The sequence below is a fragment of the Callorhinus ursinus genome, unplaced genomic scaffold, assembly GCF_003265705.2.
Source record: "Callorhinus ursinus isolate GAN/ISIS: 27379988/994484 unplaced genomic scaffold, GSC_fseal_2.0 scaffold59, whole genome shotgun sequence".
Taxonomy (NCBI): Eukaryota; Metazoa; Chordata; class Mammalia; order Carnivora; family Otariidae; genus Callorhinus; species Callorhinus ursinus.
Window position 1 is genome coordinate 4,749,292 of NW_027397121.1, and position 16,806 is coordinate 4,766,097.

General features: G+C 38.7%; 1 protein-coding gene across 2 annotated transcripts in view; it reads right to left on the bottom strand.

Moving 5' to 3' along the window:
* The window catches only part of MAPK14 (mitogen-activated protein kinase 14), a 73,074-nt gene that overhangs the window by 22,500 nt on the left and 33,768 nt on the right, over nucleotides 1-16,806 (bottom strand). For both annotated transcript variants that reach the window (XM_025862362.2, XM_025862361.2), the window contains exons 4-8: nucleotides 5,041-5,152; nucleotides 4,305-4,334; nucleotides 3,915-3,962; nucleotides 3,109-3,223; nucleotides 2,484-2,555 (exon numbers count right to left, since the gene is read on the bottom strand). In XM_025862362.2, the coding sequence (XP_025718147.1) occupies nucleotides 2,484-2,555; nucleotides 3,109-3,223; nucleotides 3,915-3,962; nucleotides 4,305-4,334; nucleotides 5,041-5,152 (377 nt within the window). The remainder of the gene's footprint in view (nucleotides 1-2,483; nucleotides 2,556-3,108; nucleotides 3,224-3,914; nucleotides 3,963-4,304; nucleotides 4,335-5,040; nucleotides 5,153-16,806) is intronic.

A 16,806-nucleotide genomic window follows, 5' to 3' on the forward strand; every position in this document is an offset into this window, starting at 1 on the left:
ACAGATGGCAACTGACAAGATGGGGGTTACATATATTACAAATACAAATCCTCTGAATTTGATTTTTATGATCTCAGGAGAATATCTGTCTCAAAAAGAGCCAAGTGAAAAGAAATGGTGTATTACTAAAATAAGAATTTTGAAATGAATTTACGTGCATAAAAAAAAAGCCCATGGGAAAAGGTCTAAATGCTAGGTTTCCTCTAAAGCTCATAGAAGGAAAAAAAAGTATGCATAACAAGGGAAGACTTCTTCCAGGTTGAAAGTTAGCATTCTTTTATTTTTTTATTATTATTTTTTTTCGAGAGAGAGTGTGTGTGTGTGTGTGTGTGTGTGTGTGTGTGCAAGATCGGGGAGATGGGGGACGGTGGGCAGAGGGAGAGGGAAAGACAGAATCTCAAACAGGCTCCACACCCAGCACAGAGCCCGATGCAGGGCTTGATCTCACAACCTGAGATCATGACCTGAGCTGAAATCAAGACTCAGATGCTTAACCAACTGAGCCACCCAGGCAGCATGAAGTTAGCATTCTAAAAGAGTCAAGACATCAGGGAGTAGGCAGCTGTCTGAGATAAAACCATAGGGCACAAGTGCTTTGAAACCTTTTTACCAGTAGCCTGCCAAGGGGATCCATCCTTTACTACTCGTCACAAAATTTAAATAAAACAAACAAACAAAAATTAACCTTTAATGATTCATAGGTAGACAACAGGGTGCGAAAGGAAAGGGAAAAATTGTTTCCCAAAAGTCACTAATGAAGATGATGGCTAACATTTCCTGGCAGGCTCCAAGAACGTTCCAGATACTAACTCACTGAATTCTCACAGCCACCTTGCGAGGTATATACCATTAACATTTTATGGTTAAGGAAACCAGGAGATACAGGTTAGAAAATGTGCTCAAAGTCACAGAGCTGGGGAGTAAACGAGGTAGGATCTACACCCAGGAAGTCTGATTCCAGAGTCTGTGCTCTCGACTAGTACACCCTGCTAGCTCTCTGTCTCCACCACTCTGGTTATCTATGTAGGCAAAAGTGTCTGCAGCTGACTGGAAACAGACGGAAACAGAGATAATAAAGGAGATGAGGGAAGAGGGGACCAGAGCAATGCAGCAGAGTAGTATGCTCGGGAAGACAGGCTAAAGGCTGGGACTCTGAGATATGTACCTGAGGAAAGGGGGCATTACAAATTTTCCCTAATTCTCTTAGTCTGGACTGTAATGTATATACCATATTTCTAAGAAGTAGACATAAGGTGAATGAAGCAAAGGACAAAGGAGAAACACTAGGTATTTAAACTAAGAATCTGGGCATGAGGAGCAGTAAGTATACGGAGGCAGAGCTCTGTATCAATGCAGAAATATTCAGAGGGAAATAAACAGCTTTGCCTGAGGGGCAGAAGTTTTTCAGTTCATTAGGAAAGTACATTTCCTCTGGCAGAAGATAGTTAGAACCTGTGGATAGATAACATGAACATCATGGTCACCACAGAAGTATGTCCCGAACTGTAAGCAAGTAAACTGATGTTGGGGGTTTATAAACTCCATGAGTTTGCTTAGGTGAGGGGCTGAAATAGCTTTTAGGTCTCTAAGCACGATAGAACACATTCATAGCGTAACTGCACCATCTTTAAAGCTCAACCAAACCCACTCCCAGGATAGTCAGATGAATTATACAAAAATCTTCAAACCTAATTCTAGACACGTAAGTCAACATTCTTTCTCACCTGAACATTTTCCCCAAGTAAGGGGGGTTCCAACAAACCACATTTTGCTGATATTATTTCTAAACCATGAAATGGGCATGCAGCAGACAAGAAAGGACCTAAAATAAAAGGGCCATGATAAACTATAAACTAGATAATAAATCTGGAAGTAAATTCAGGTTTGGCTACACTCTAGGCTAAAAACAAAATTGTGCTGCAAAAAAAAAAAAAAAAAAAAAAAAAGCACACGTCAGGATGACCTTATCACTTCTTGTTTTTATTATTTGTTGTTAAACAACAAATATAAAGATAGTCAACAGGTACATCATTATAGGGACCAAATATAATCTTTTTAACATGTAAACCAAACACAAAAGCTAAAGATACCCCTGATTTGTAAATGGTACCTTGTGCTCATTAAGTGTTGTACAAGCAGACTAAACCAGTCATTGAGATCTGGAGCTTCTCAGAAATACACTCAGGTTGCAGAACTGCTGTGAGAAGATTAATATAATAAGGGACTCACTGTAAAAAGATGATATGTGAGAGATGTAAAGAGTTCTCCAGCTTATGAGGAATGTTTCCAACTCACACAAGTAAATTGAAGGCTCTTTCTTGACAAGGCAAGATATTCAGTCAGAGGGCAGACCTCATAACACATATCTGAACTATTTAAGCAAGTAACTGAGAGCCTTCCCTAGAGATAGGTAAAAGCAATATACTTCCATGGACACTGAAATACAGATAAGAAACAAGAATCCAAAACTTTTTAAAGGATACGGTCTGTACCAGGAAACAACGTTCTTCCAGTCAACAGCTCGGCCATTATGCATCCCACTGACCAAATATCAACTGGCAAAATTAAAGAGAAAAGGGCATATGATGTCACTGTCATCATACTTGACCACAAATGAAACTATAACTAGAGGTGAAATACTCAAACTAATATATAATACATTCGAGGTTCATACTCTTCTTTACAGAACCTTATTAAGACCCCGGTAAAGGGCTACATAGGTGGGACATCAAAACACAGTTAAGGCAAGAGAAACAAGCTGTTCACAAAGGGGTAGAGATTCTTACTGGCAGAAATGGTAGATTCTCCAAAGTAATGTTGAGAGGTTAAAATTATGAACCCACTGTCTTCAGGTAGAAGTACTCACAGAATATGTTGGAAATCTAAATAAATAAAAACCCAACTACTAAATCACAAAGTCTGAAAGCTGTGTATAAAAATCCCACTTTCTCTATCTGAGCAACTGAAATATTTCCTGTCGACTTTAAAAGGATCCTTGGGTGGGGGGGGAGATGTTTCCTCCCACTCCAACCATCTCCACTTCTGAGAATCCCAAATACACCCAATATGGTGACTAATAAGGTGCCAAATAACCAATAAAAGTAATACCTGTCTGGTTGTAATGCATCCAGTTCAGCATGATCTCAGGAGCCCGGTACCACCTGGTGGCCACATAGCCTGTCATTTCATCATCTGTATGTCGGGCCAGTCCAAAATCCAAGATCTAAGGGAGAGAAGAGAAATCAGGCACTGGACAGTTAAGCTCCTCCTAAGACTAATAAAGCAGGAGAGGAAAAAAACTCTAGTGCCTTAGAAAAAGGAAGAACAATATAGGACTTTCATAAACATACTTCCTAGTCCATGCTTAGAACACATGATAAACATAGCAAGAACTTTAAAAAATAAAATTACAAAAAGCTAAACAAAAAATGCTACTCCTGGGGATTTACTCAAGAGCAATGGAAACATACATCCAACGCAAAGGCTTGAATATGAATATTCATAGCAGCTATACACAGCCCCAAACTAGAATTGAAGCAAATGTCTATCAAGGGGAGATGGATAAACAAATTCTGGCATATTCATTAAATGAATACTACTCAGCAATAAAAAGGAATGAACTACTGATAAAACACAGATTTCAAATATATTATACGAAGCATAAGTTAGACACATACACACAAAGAGACTGTATGATTCCATTTATATGAAATTCTAGAAAAAATAAATCTATATTGTCAGCAAGCAGATTAGTGGTTGTCTGAAGCCAGGATTAGGGGTAGCGGAGGGGCGGTTCAAATTTCAAAATCTGCTATTCCTAAGGGCAATATGAATTTTCGGATACAGTCGGCCTGGTTAGTCAAACACATAATTACACGTTGAAACAAACAATAACCAGTGTCTGTTCATCTCACCTTCAGCTCACAGTCTTCATTCACTGCTAGATTACTAGGTTTTAGGTCCTAGGAAGCAAAAGTACAGAGAGGGACAGGATCAACTTTGGGATACATGGTAGGTTTTCTCCCTACAGGTAATGATGAAGATCCAAACATAAAGGTAAGACTTTATCCAGCTACCAATGATCTTCATCTATAGTCACTAGCTAGTCCTAATTAGCCTTAAATAACTAAAAACTATACATCTTCTTTCTTTAATCAGTTTAAACCTAGAGCAAAGTTACAATCAATCAATACAGTTCCACGGCTAAAGTAAGTTCAGATTAGGATCTTGGCTGAATGCCAGTCCTCTCCACTTCAGTACCCCCCTCCTCCACAAATAATTTAATCAAAATCACAATACATTACCCTGTGAATTATGTCAGCTGAATGTATATACTGTGAAAGAAAAAATGGTCAATTAATCAAAAAGTTATCTCCAACCTCTTACAGTCATATGACACAGTTAAATATATTTTCATGAACCAGTAAGAACTGCTAGTATTAAATAATGGGATTAGAAATGAGAACAAGTAATTAATAGTAATCTGTACATTTATCATAACCATGATTTCTATACCATCAACTCTACTCATAGAGTTGAGGTATGAGTTAAACAGAGCTTTCAACCCATTTTATGGTGGGTGCTGTGGAGCTCAATGAGGACTCAAAGCTGCTAAATGTCAAAGGTGGCTTAATTTTAAAACATTACTTACCTGCCCCTCCCACAAATAAATTGGGCTCCTTGAGGAGGTTTTTAAAGTTTCAATATGACACTGACCAGGTATTAGATTATCTCAAGAAATTATTACTACTCTTTAGATGTAAGAATGACATCCTGAGCTCTTAGACATACATACTGAAATATCTATGGGTGGAATGACATTATGCCTGGACTTGCCTTAAAATAATCCAGGGATTGAGAAATACAAAAGACAAGATTGGCCATATGTTCGTAACTGTGGTCACTGAGTAAACATAGGGGTTCATTACATTATGATTGTACTTGTGATTTTGTGAGTGTTTGAAATTTTCCATAGGAAAGGTTTGTTGGTTTTTTTTCCTTCCTTTTCTTAAGCCTTGGAATGGAGAAGGAAGAATATACCTTGAGACCTCGGAGAATCTGGTAGATGAGGAACTGAACATGGTCATCTGTAAGCTTCTGACATTTCACGATGTTGTTCAGATCTGCTCCCATGAGATGGGTGACCAGATACCTAGAAATTAATGGAGAGTTAATAATCCAGAACTCCTATAAAAGCTCTTATCTTCATAAGACTTCTAAAAGTTTTTAAGAAAAGGCCACTCCTAACTTGTAACTTACCGAATAGAAGATATTTGCAAATCTGATAAAGGGTTAGTATCCAAAATATATAAACTGATACAACTCAATACCCAAAAAACAAGTAATTAAGAAATGGGCAGAAGACATGGACATTTCTCCAAACAAGACATACAGATGGCCAACAGACACATGAAAAGATGCTCAACATCATTCATCAGAGAAATGCAAATCAAAACTACAATGAGCTATCACCTCACACCTGTCAGAATGGCTACAATTAAAAACACAAGAAACAACCAATGTTGGCAAGGATGTGGAGAAAAAGGAACTCTCTGACACTGTTGGTGGGAATGCAAAATGGTGCAGCTGCTGTGGAAATGGTATGGCGGTTCCTCAAAAAATTAAAAATAGAACTACTCTACAATCCAGTAATCACACTATTGGGTATTTACCCCAAAATACAAAAACACTAATTCAAAGGGATACATGCACCTCTATGTTCATTGCAGCACTATTTACAATAGCCAAACTATGGAAGCAGCCCAAGTATCCATTGATAGATGAATGGATGAAGATGTAGTGTATACACACACACACATACACAATGAAATATTACTCAGCCATTAAAAAGAAAGAAATCTTGCCATTTGCAACCACATGGATGGAGCTAGAGTACAATGCTAAGCGAAATAAGTCAGTCAAAGACAAATATATTTGATCTCACTCATATGCAGAACATAAACAAATGAACAAAGGGGGGGGAAGAACGAGAGACAAACCAACAAACAGACTCTTTTTTTTTTTTTTAAAGATTTTATTTATTTGAGAGAATGAGAGATAGAGAGCACGAGAGGGAAGAGGGTCGGAAGGAGAAGCAGACTCCCCGCTGAGCAGGGAGCCCGATGTGGGACTCGATCCCAGAACTCCAGGATCATGACCTGAGCCGAAGGCAGTCGCTTAACCAACTGAGCCACCCAGACGCCCCAACAAACAGACTCTTAACCATAGAGAACAAACTGAACTATACAAACCAGACAAGATGTGGGTGGAGCGATGGGTGAAATAGGTGACGGGGATTAAAGAGTATAGTTATCGTGATGAATAAAATAAAATAAAATAGCCACCCAGTAAGTACCACGGTGATCGCTAAAAACTTAGTAACTACTCATGGGGAGCTCATTTTTAACACCCCTATTCTAACTTTACGACCTACCATCTATTTTTCTAAAAATTTCTATACTCGTTCCTACTTGATGTTAGTTATCTAAAGAGAAAAGCGCAAAGATGAAAATCAGAATGAAGTATGTGTTAGTATCAGTTTTTTAAAAAGTGTTTCTGCATGAGAAATATACAGTGCTACTAAATGCACTGGTGTAATAAAGTATCTTGGATTTTTAAATCTATCATTCTATTTTCACCTCATAAACAAAGTTGTAGATTCTAAAATAGTATTTTTAAATTTTCAAGTTATAATTCTTTTCCAGGATTCACTGGCAAAAGGATATTGTTCACTGACAATATTCCCGCATTTACTTTAAAGGAAGAAGGAACATGATCTATAAGCAAGATGGGGCATTCCAGAACCTCTCCTCACAGGTGTGGTGCTGGTTATTAATCTTATGTGGTCAGATTAGGGAACAATTACATTCAAGTCCAACAGGTTCACCATAGACATTCTAAATGCAATACGTTACCCACTCATTACTGTATTACATACACAGCTATGGGAACATAAAAACCAGATCAGTACTAAAAAGGCTGAATTTTTAAAAAGCAGGTTAGGTTTTATCTACTAAGAATCACTACTCATTTCTGAGGCTGAAAAATTATGTATACCAACTGAGCTATGAAGAATGCTGATTTCATTTCATTTCTATTTTTATTTTTTATAAATTTGGAGGGAAAGAAACCAGGCTAGTAAATTTAAATCTACTATTAATGTATTATATAAATAAATACGTGTATGACCTCTCTTCACACAGACACACACACACACACTTTGTTATTACTTTCTTTCCTCAAAGAGGAATTGAATTTTTTTTCTGTTTCATAATTTCCCTGTTGGGATGATACAGTCAGTTCCCAATTTCACAAAGATCAACAGAACTTAGCTTAGATGTAAAATTAAGATTTTAGCATTTCATATTTTTATTTTTATTTTTAAAAGATTTTATTTATTTATTTGAGAGAGAGAGAATGAGAGCCAGAGAGCACGAGAGGGAAGAGCGTCAGAGGGAGAAGCAGACCCCCCGCTGAGCAGGGAGCCCGATGTGGGACTCGATCCCGGGACTCCAGGATCATGACCTGAGCCGAAGGCAGTTGCTTAACCAACTGAGCCACCCAGATGCCCCATTTCATATTTTTAAAGCTTGCACAATTATACTGCCTTGAGGAAGGGCAGACTCTAAATGTAACTTAAAGAAAAAACTAGACTTTCTGAAATGTTTCATAAAGGTAGTTCTCTTGTAAGAGATGTTCCAAGTTGAACATAACATAACCAGATGGAGTCAGTGCTTATTCTGTGCCAAGCACTGTTTATAATGCCTGTGTCTCATGGTCTCTTCCTGACAACTCTGTAAGGTTAAGTCCCATTAGCTTCCCCATTTCACTGATGAGGAAACAGAGACAGAACAAGGATATGTAACCTGCTCAAGGTTAAGAGTCGTAATATCAGGTTGAAATGAAAACTGTCCGCTCTCAGGACCATGCATGATCTTAATCACAGCACATATTGCCTCCAAATTCTTCCAGGTGACTTCAAATTTAAGTCAAGAGAATGATCTTTTCAAAAAAAGTTTTATAAGTATCACAATAATCTGGGAAGCAGTATCTCCAGATAATTTCCGTAGTAATTCTCAATACTTACTATCAAAGTTAACCTTTAATGAAAGAAGAAAGCTGGCAAAAACCTAGCAATATTCCATTAATCAGTCACCGAAGTTTTCAACCCCACTGACACATAATCTGACAAATATGAAAATGTTGCCAATAACTGGTTAATATTTTGAAATATTTTGAAACTGGTTAATATTTAGACTTCTCCCAGAAGATTTAGTATAATGGTTGCCATATCCATAACTTCAATTATGACAAATTGCAAGGCTCAGGTTGAGGAAGAGAGAATCCAATTTTTATTTTATAAGTGTGTTTTGCAAATAATTACTTTTTATGACTTTGGATAGTAAAAGGATTATTCTCTCAACTTTAAAAAATAATTTTAAAGAGAAAAGGTAAACAAAGAAAACATTGTTCTAGATGATTCCATTTAGAATCTATCTTAATTTGCCTTGAAATAAAACCTAAAAATTTTAACTAATATGTCTGTGCTAGTTCACAAATATGTTAAGCAGTATTACCAATGCAACCATAGTAATTTCAAGTATAATTACTGTGTTTAAATGGTTACCAGTAGGGGCGCCTGGGTGGCTCAGTAGGTTAAGCATCTGCTTTTGGCTCAGGTCATGATCCCAGGGTCCTGGGATCAAGCTGTGTCGACTTGTGTTGGGCTCCCTGCTCAGAGGGGAGCCTGCTTTTCCCTTTCTTCCCACCCCCCAACTCGTGCTCTCTTGCTATTTCTCTCTCTCAACTAAATGAATAAATCTTAAAAAAAATAAAATGAAAAAAAAAATGGTTACCAGTGACTTAAATCCTACACAGCCCAAAGATCACTGCTTGCCTTTTTTTTTAAAAAGATTTAATTAATTAATTTATTTGTCAGAGAGAGAGAAAGCACACAAGCAGGGGGAGCGGCAGGCAGAGGGAGAAACAGGCTCCTGCTGAGCAAGGAGCCTGATGCGGGACTTGATCCCAGGATGCTGGGATCATGACCTGAGTCGAAGGCAGACGCTTAACCTACTGAGCCACTCAGGTGTCCCGAAAGAGCATGCTTTTAATTAGAATATTCCACCCACTGTCCCCATGAGACCACATCCATTTTATCACTAAAATTTCCAGACAGAGGGTGAGACTGTCAAAACATCATATAAGTATATAAGATTAATCAGTCTAAATAGTAATAACTATCAAGCATTGCTGCCAGGCTACAATTAAGTAAATTGAAAAGCATTATTCATGGCAGAAGTGTCTTGCAGGAACTAACCTAATCACTGTATGTCGTTTCCATGAATCCCAAAGACCAATCCACAACCACCAATTGCCCAATTCCAACTCATCATATACAGAAAGGTTTCCAAAAATAAATCTTCCAACAGTGGACAAAAGCAAGCATCATGTGAAGTTACTGAATGTTTATGGAAGTGGTATGAACTTTTAAATAGTGAACAAGGCAGTGAGAAGAAAATATAGATGAGCACATTTTAAATAAGTCAATTCCAAAAGGAGCAGTCATGGAAGACCACATAATTTCTACAGCATTTGTCTCTAGAAAGCAAATTTAATTACATTTTAGTGAAGACGTAACTACTATTGTCAGTGTTCATAACACCTCAAATAAATTAATGGAAATTTGACTTAAGAACAGCTGGAATGCTACCTAGTTCTCCCATTTTTTTTTCCTCCTTGTTTATTTTTAAGCTAGAAGGGAAAATCAAATGTAGAACAGTTATGATGGACTTTTTGAAGGAATAGGTACCACAGATTTGGGGACCAAGTCTAGTCAGGATTCTAAAATACCTAGTTTCTTCAACCCTAGTTGGACAAAGAAATATATTGAAGGTTTCCTTCCAGAAAAGGAACATTTGACAATATAAAAAAACAAACAAACATTTATTTTGGGGTAAGAGAGAGATTTTTCCCAAATAACAAGATGAGTTACAGCTACCCTATTTCAATAATTTATAATTCAGCCAGTCACAAAGAATGAGGACTATATAACCATTTTTCTCTTTAAATGAAAACCTGGGGCACAAGTGGTATGGATGGAAAAAAAAAAAAAGATAAATCTTAAAAATTCAAATGACAAGTTCCTTTTGTTTAGAGAGTGAGACAAGGGGATAGCACACAAGCTCAAACTGTGCAATCTGTAAAGACAGTGATAAAGTGACTACTCCACAGATGAAGACAGACAATGTACTCTTGGACTTACAAGGGACCCTCCGCCCCTCCATGTTTGAGAGGGAAAGGAAACAACATATTTTAGCATAATATGCAGTTGCATTTACACCTAAAGAAAGGCTAGAACAATGTTTTCTTTGTTTACCTTTTCTCTTTTCCATGGTATAACTTTAATGAGTCTACATTTCAGCTCTGTGTCCTCAACACTCTCTATCTACAGCTCAAATGCACACAGCATCTGCCAGCCATGCCCATGAATTCCTGATGTCCCAGCTGAGTGCCTCTGCCTCTGAGCTTGAGAAGTCCCCAGCTTGACAGGGGTTAACCATATCCAGAAGGCTCTGGAAGAGGTCTGCTGGGCAGCAGGACTCCTGCTGCTGCTGCTAAGAAGCCGCTTGTTGGACTGAAGACCAGGAGCCAAAATAATGTCCAGAAGCAAAAATCCACTGATGCGTCAAGCCAAGCAGGATGCCCGGCCTGTCAGTTTCATCCTTCCTCTCCCCTGAACTGTTCTGAGGGCTTCCACTGCAGCTGCGGGCCACTAGAGCAGCGAGATAATGTAGGACAAAATGACCAGGCTTATGATGGCAAAGAACATCAGGATGAAAATATCTGGCATTACGGAATCCTTAGCCGAGGAGGCCTGTGGATTCCAGACAAATACGAGCTATGAGCACACAGGCTGCAGCCAGTGGAGAGAAATGGCTCCCTCTTTTCCTTTCCCTACATCCATCTTTAAAAATGAATTAAGTAGGGGCACCTGGGTGGCAGAGTTGGTTAAGCCTTGGACTCTTGGTTTTGGCTTAGGTCGTGATCTCAGGGTCGTAAGATGGAGCCCCACGTCAGGCTCCATGCTCCCATGCTCGGCATAGAAGGGAGTCTGTTTGAGATTCTCTCTCTCCCCCCTCCCCTCTGTTCCTCCCCTCTCTCTCAAATAAATAAATATTTAAATAAAAATGAATTAAATAAATAAATAAAATGAATTAAGTAGGACTTTATTAGTTTAAAGGCTGAAAACATGGCCTGACACAAATCTCACTTTTCACTTTTCTTGTGAAGATGGTCTCCTTTCAATTTAATCAAACTTAAGGAGCATAAACCACCATTTCTCAAAGTGATTCACATGTAAAATCTACGAGCAAAAAGGCAGAACTCTACAATAAATGGTTTTCAGTACTCTAGACAGCGCCCATTCTAGAACTTCATTTATTAAGCACTTCTTGGACAACACCCAATTGTCTAGAGTCCTCCCCTATTACCTTTCTTTTTAAAGCATTATACGACCAGAAAAAAAAGCCTATGTAGGAAAAAAAGGCTCTTCTCTATCTACAGATTGGCATGTTCACTACTGTCAGCCTTATTTGATAAAGCAATTATCAAAAGGCAAAAAACATTTCCATACTTAAACAAAGTATTTAAAATAATCACAGGGATTGACAATTTGTAACCACAAGCCTCTGAAATACACCAGATGATCCTTAGGACTTGCTACAGTCTATCTGCACACAGCAGCGGAGTAACTCTTTAAAAATAAAAATCAGATCATGTCACTTCTCTCCTCAAAAGCCTTCCATTTTCATTTAGAATAAAAATAAAAATCCCTTCAATGGCCACTAAAGCCTTACACAATCCGGTACCCTGGCCCCCTTATCTCTCTGACCTCATCATCTACTTCTCCCCCCTGTTCTCATTCAACTCCACACTGGCCTCCACACTGCAGGCACACAGGGCCCTTGCTGCAATTCCAATTCAGCATGGAGTCTTCCACCCCAAAACTTTTGCACTGGCTGTTCCTTCTGCTTGGAATGCATTTCCCCCAGATATCCATGGGTCTAATTCCTCTATTCCTTCAAACGTTTGGTCCGAAATTCACCTTCTCAATGAGGCCTATCCTTGGCCACCTATTTAAAACTGCATCTCACCCTCTACCCTCACACTCCTGATTCCCTTCCCTACTCTACCTTTTTTGTCCACAGCATTATTGCCTGCTAATATACTATCTAACTTTTTGTATGCTCATTGTTTATTATTATCTATCTGTACAATGCTCAAGGAGGACAAAATTCTTTTTGTTCCCTGTAGTATCTAAAGGAATTAGAACGGTGTCTGATAGATAGTAAGCACTCAATTATTACTGAACAGAATCAAATGAGCCAGGACAAAGCGTATAGAATCACTAGCAAGACCAAGCAAGACACATCTTATTGAAATACTCATGCCAAAGATCTTACCTGGTCAACAGACCAGATGCTTCTAATGTAAGGAATAAAAGCACCATTTAGCAGCCAGGTAGACAGCTTAGCCAGCTTATTTCACAACAAACTATTCTCCTCATTCGAAGGAAAGATTACTGAGAGGTGCCCTCTACTTACCCACATCGACCAAACTAGACTCCTTAGACTCCATATGGTAGAATATTGAGTCTACTTATATCCTATATATCCCGTTACAGGATAAAAACAAAAAAAAAAGCTAGTCAAAAGAGAATGCACTGGGGCGCCCGGGTGGCTCAGTCGTTAAGCATCTGCCTTCGGCTCAGGTCATGATCCCAGGGTCCTGGGATCGAGCCCCACATCAGGCTCCCTGCTCTACTGGAAGCCTGCTTCTCCCTCTCCTGCTCCCCCTGCTTGTGTTCCCTCTCTCGCTGTGTCTCTCTGTCAAATAAACAAATAAAATCTTAAAAAAAAAAAAAAGAGAATGCACTGAGCAGACTACAGGAAAACTAGTTCATCAACCAGTTATAAACAAGACAGCACGAGGTTGTTTCTTCAATTACTCCACCAATAAAAATTAACTGCCGAGCACTGGGGATGCAATGATGAAAAAGACGAGAGGAAAGCATATATAAATGTAAAATCATAATAGATCATGATTAGAACTATAAAAGGGAACATCAAGGTGCTAGCAAACACACAGGAGAGGGTCCCAACCCAGACTTAGGAAGGAGTTAATGAGGGAAAGATTTACTGAAGGACCCAAACCCTAAGCTAGACCCTGAAGCTTCTTTACCTTTTGAAATCAGCTCATTTGAGAAAAGGGGGGCATCTTATTGACACGTCAGACAAAAACTCAATGATATTTTCTTAAAGGATATGTAATTTATTCAGTTTTCAAGTGTAGGCATCTACAAGGAGCTTCACCTCTTTCATCTTTCTCCCACACTGATTCTCTTATATCACCTATCTTGGATGCTCAGCCTATTTTCAAAGAATGAAAATATGTCTGTAAGCCCAAACAATGAGGCTGGGTATTTCTTTCACAGTGATGGAGGAAAGCATTATTTCTTTTTTTTTTTTTTTTAAGATTTTATTTATTTATTTGACAGAGAGAGACAGCCAGAGAGAGAACACAAGCAGGGTAAGTGGGAGAGAGAGAAGCAGGCTTCCCGCTGAGCAGGGAACCCAATGTGGGGCTCCATCCCAGGACCCTGGGATCATGACCTGAGCCGAAGGCAGACGCTTAACGACTGAGCCACCCAGGCGCCTCGGAAAGCATTATTTCTAAGTAATGTTTTTTTGCTAAGTTAGGAAAACAATTCTTCTCTGCCACAAAAGTCAACCAATCAGAATTTACTTACACAGTTTTTATCCAAAATCAAAAGAAAAATCAATGGTTATCTATCTACTCCTTTAACATTCTCCATTCAATGCAAATCTCTTTTTCTGTACACTTCACGTTTTCTTCATTTCTTTGACTGTCTGGAATAAATTCCAACCTCTACACCTCATCCATATTTATCTGTTTCTTCAGATACAGTTATTACCTTCTTCCTCCACTAAGCTTCTCTCATATTCTGTATGTTACTTCCACACTACAAATTTGACTTGGTCGTTTAGTTGTTTTAGACAAACATTTATGCTTCATCTCATTAATAACAGGCACCACATGCAACTGGAAGGCCTTTAGTTTTGTTTTTTTTTTTTTAAGATTTTATTTATTTGACAGAGAGAGACACAACACAGCGAGAGAAGGAACACAAGCAGGGCAAGTGGGAGAGGAGAAGCAGGCTTCCCGCAGAGCAGGGAGCCCAGAGCAGGGAGTCCTTACAGCCCAGGACCCTGGGATCATGACCTGAGCCGAAGGCAGACGCTTAACGACTGAGCCACCCAGGTGCCCCTGGAAAGCCTTTAGTTTTGACACAGAACCGATCACAGTATTTACCCAATAAGAAGGGTTGGCAGACTTTCAAATAATAATCATAGCCCTGGATCAAGAAAAATGTGATCAGAAATAGAGTTAGAGCCAAAAGACCTGGGATGTGTGCAATTTCGTAGGTGGTATTATAGAGTTCAGTTCATCTCTCTCAAGTGCAGTTTCCTCATCTGAAATCTCTAAGTACTAAAGATTCAACAAGGAAGGAAACAACTCCTTACTCTACTAGAGCGTATAAGCCAGAGAGAGAAAAGACACAATAACAAACACAGGATGGTAAAATCTGCTAAGCACAAAGTGGAGCAAGGAGCAGACACTGACAGGGAGGCAGACTGCAGCTATGGTAGTGAGGGGGAAAGAGCTCCTGGTGACGAGACCTTTGAGGAGGGTCCTGAAAGAAATGAAGGAGCCAGTTATGTGGGTATGCAGGGAGAGTGTTCAGGCCCACGTGAGGAACCAGGGCAAAGGTCCTACTGAGAATGTGGATGTCTGTACTCAAGGAAGAACAAAGAGGCCAGAGTGGCTGGAAAGCAGAGAGTGCGTGGAAACAATATAGATGGTATCAGAGAGTGCACGGGAACAAATCATGTAGGATCTTTCGGAACTGACCACACTGTCTTTTATTTGATTATTTAAAATATTCTTCTCAGGATGCCTGGGTGGCTCAGTCAGTTAAGCATCTGCCTTCAGCTCAGGTCATGATCCCGGGGTCCCGGGATCAAGTCCCACATTGGGCTCCTTGCTCAGTGGGGAGCCTGCTTCTTTCTCCCTCTGCCTGCCGCTCCCCCTGCTTGTACTCTCTGTCAAATAAATAGATAAAATCTTTAAAAAAATTAAAATTAAAAATTAAATTAAAAAAAATAAAATTTTCTTCTCTCCCATTAGGAGTCTCAACTCTATCATCAGGGCTCATGTTTATCTTATTTACTGTTACATTCCCCAGAGACTAGTCCTGTGCCTAGTATAGGTTGGGTATTCAAATATTGAATGAAATCAGGTTAAATGTAAATCCAGAAACTCCCTTTACGTATTCGGTATGCCCAGCAGCTTTTACATTGACATAAAAGGCTACACTTATTGGTTAAACAATCATTTTTATCAAATGTTACTCTAAACTAGGTGATAATCTGCCCACTGGTTTTCACTAAAACAATGGCTGCTGACCGACCCTTGTTGTAAGGTCTTCTGCTAGATCACAGAAGAATCTACAATCCCACTTCCATTTCCCTCTTCAAGAACTAAGAAGAGGTAAGGAACTCAGGTATGAGAAACTTGCAATGTGAAGCTGTAAAAAAAATGGAAAAAGTGGTAAATAGTAGGGACAGACTGTCTTCCACTTACCATGACAATTCAGTTTTCCTGAAATTTGAGGAAATAGTTCCCACTAAGTCCAAAAACTCTTTACTGCCTCCTAAGCTTGGTTAGAGAACCTCTGTAACCAAGAAAAGGCAATATTGTAGCACAAAGATGCAGCTTACTCTAGGGATTAGGTTCTAAGACTAGCCACTTAAAAGTTTTGGACTTTTATCGGTAACTAAAGATTTGCAGCATGCATATGCATATATATGCCACCTCCTGCCAACTACTGCGATTAAGAAGCCAAAAGAAATGTCCAAATGATTTCCAATCATTTAAAAGGTCTAGCTATATCTCGGCAAAATGTTGCCATCTGGGCAACCATATCATACGGCAGTCAAGAACTTGATATACTCATCTTTTAATTCCCCATTTTCCAAACAATATCTGTTAGAGTCAGTAACTGTACATTATTCCTAATGATCAGACTCACTACCTATTGTTCCTTTCTCAGAAGTACAGTCTTACAGATGAAGTATGCAGAATGCCTATTAACCGAGAAGTTAAAAATTCAGTGAAAATTTAAATTTTATGATAAATGAAAAGTGCTAACTGAAACATAAAGGCACAAATACACATAATTTACTGTAAATATGAAAAGTAACTAGATATTTTATTAATTAGCACAAAAGTTAATGTTCAAATTATAGCCTGCTCTAAAACTGGCAGCCTGTAGAACCACGCCAGCCTGTATTCAGGGTGTTTGATTTGGCCAGAATAGTGGGTTTTTTGTTTGTTTGCTTGTTTTGTTTTAATGTCAATTTGAGTGCTTTTAGGAAGTATAAGCACTCTGTTTTACCACAAATCCTACCACTTCCAGCTGTATAATACTGAGCCTCATTTATGTTATTTGTCTAACCCTAAAGGTATTTAAATTTGCAAACCTTGCAATTGTAGGTGAAGATGTTTGGCCTCTTATGCAAATTCTGAAATGACTTTGGAAAACACTGAAATAACCATAGTCCTGGACAAGCGCTAATTTTTTTCAGTGATACAAACATCATAGAAAAATAACAATGAAACATTTTCCTAAGGCAACCTTAGGTTTACCATTCTATTTTCAGA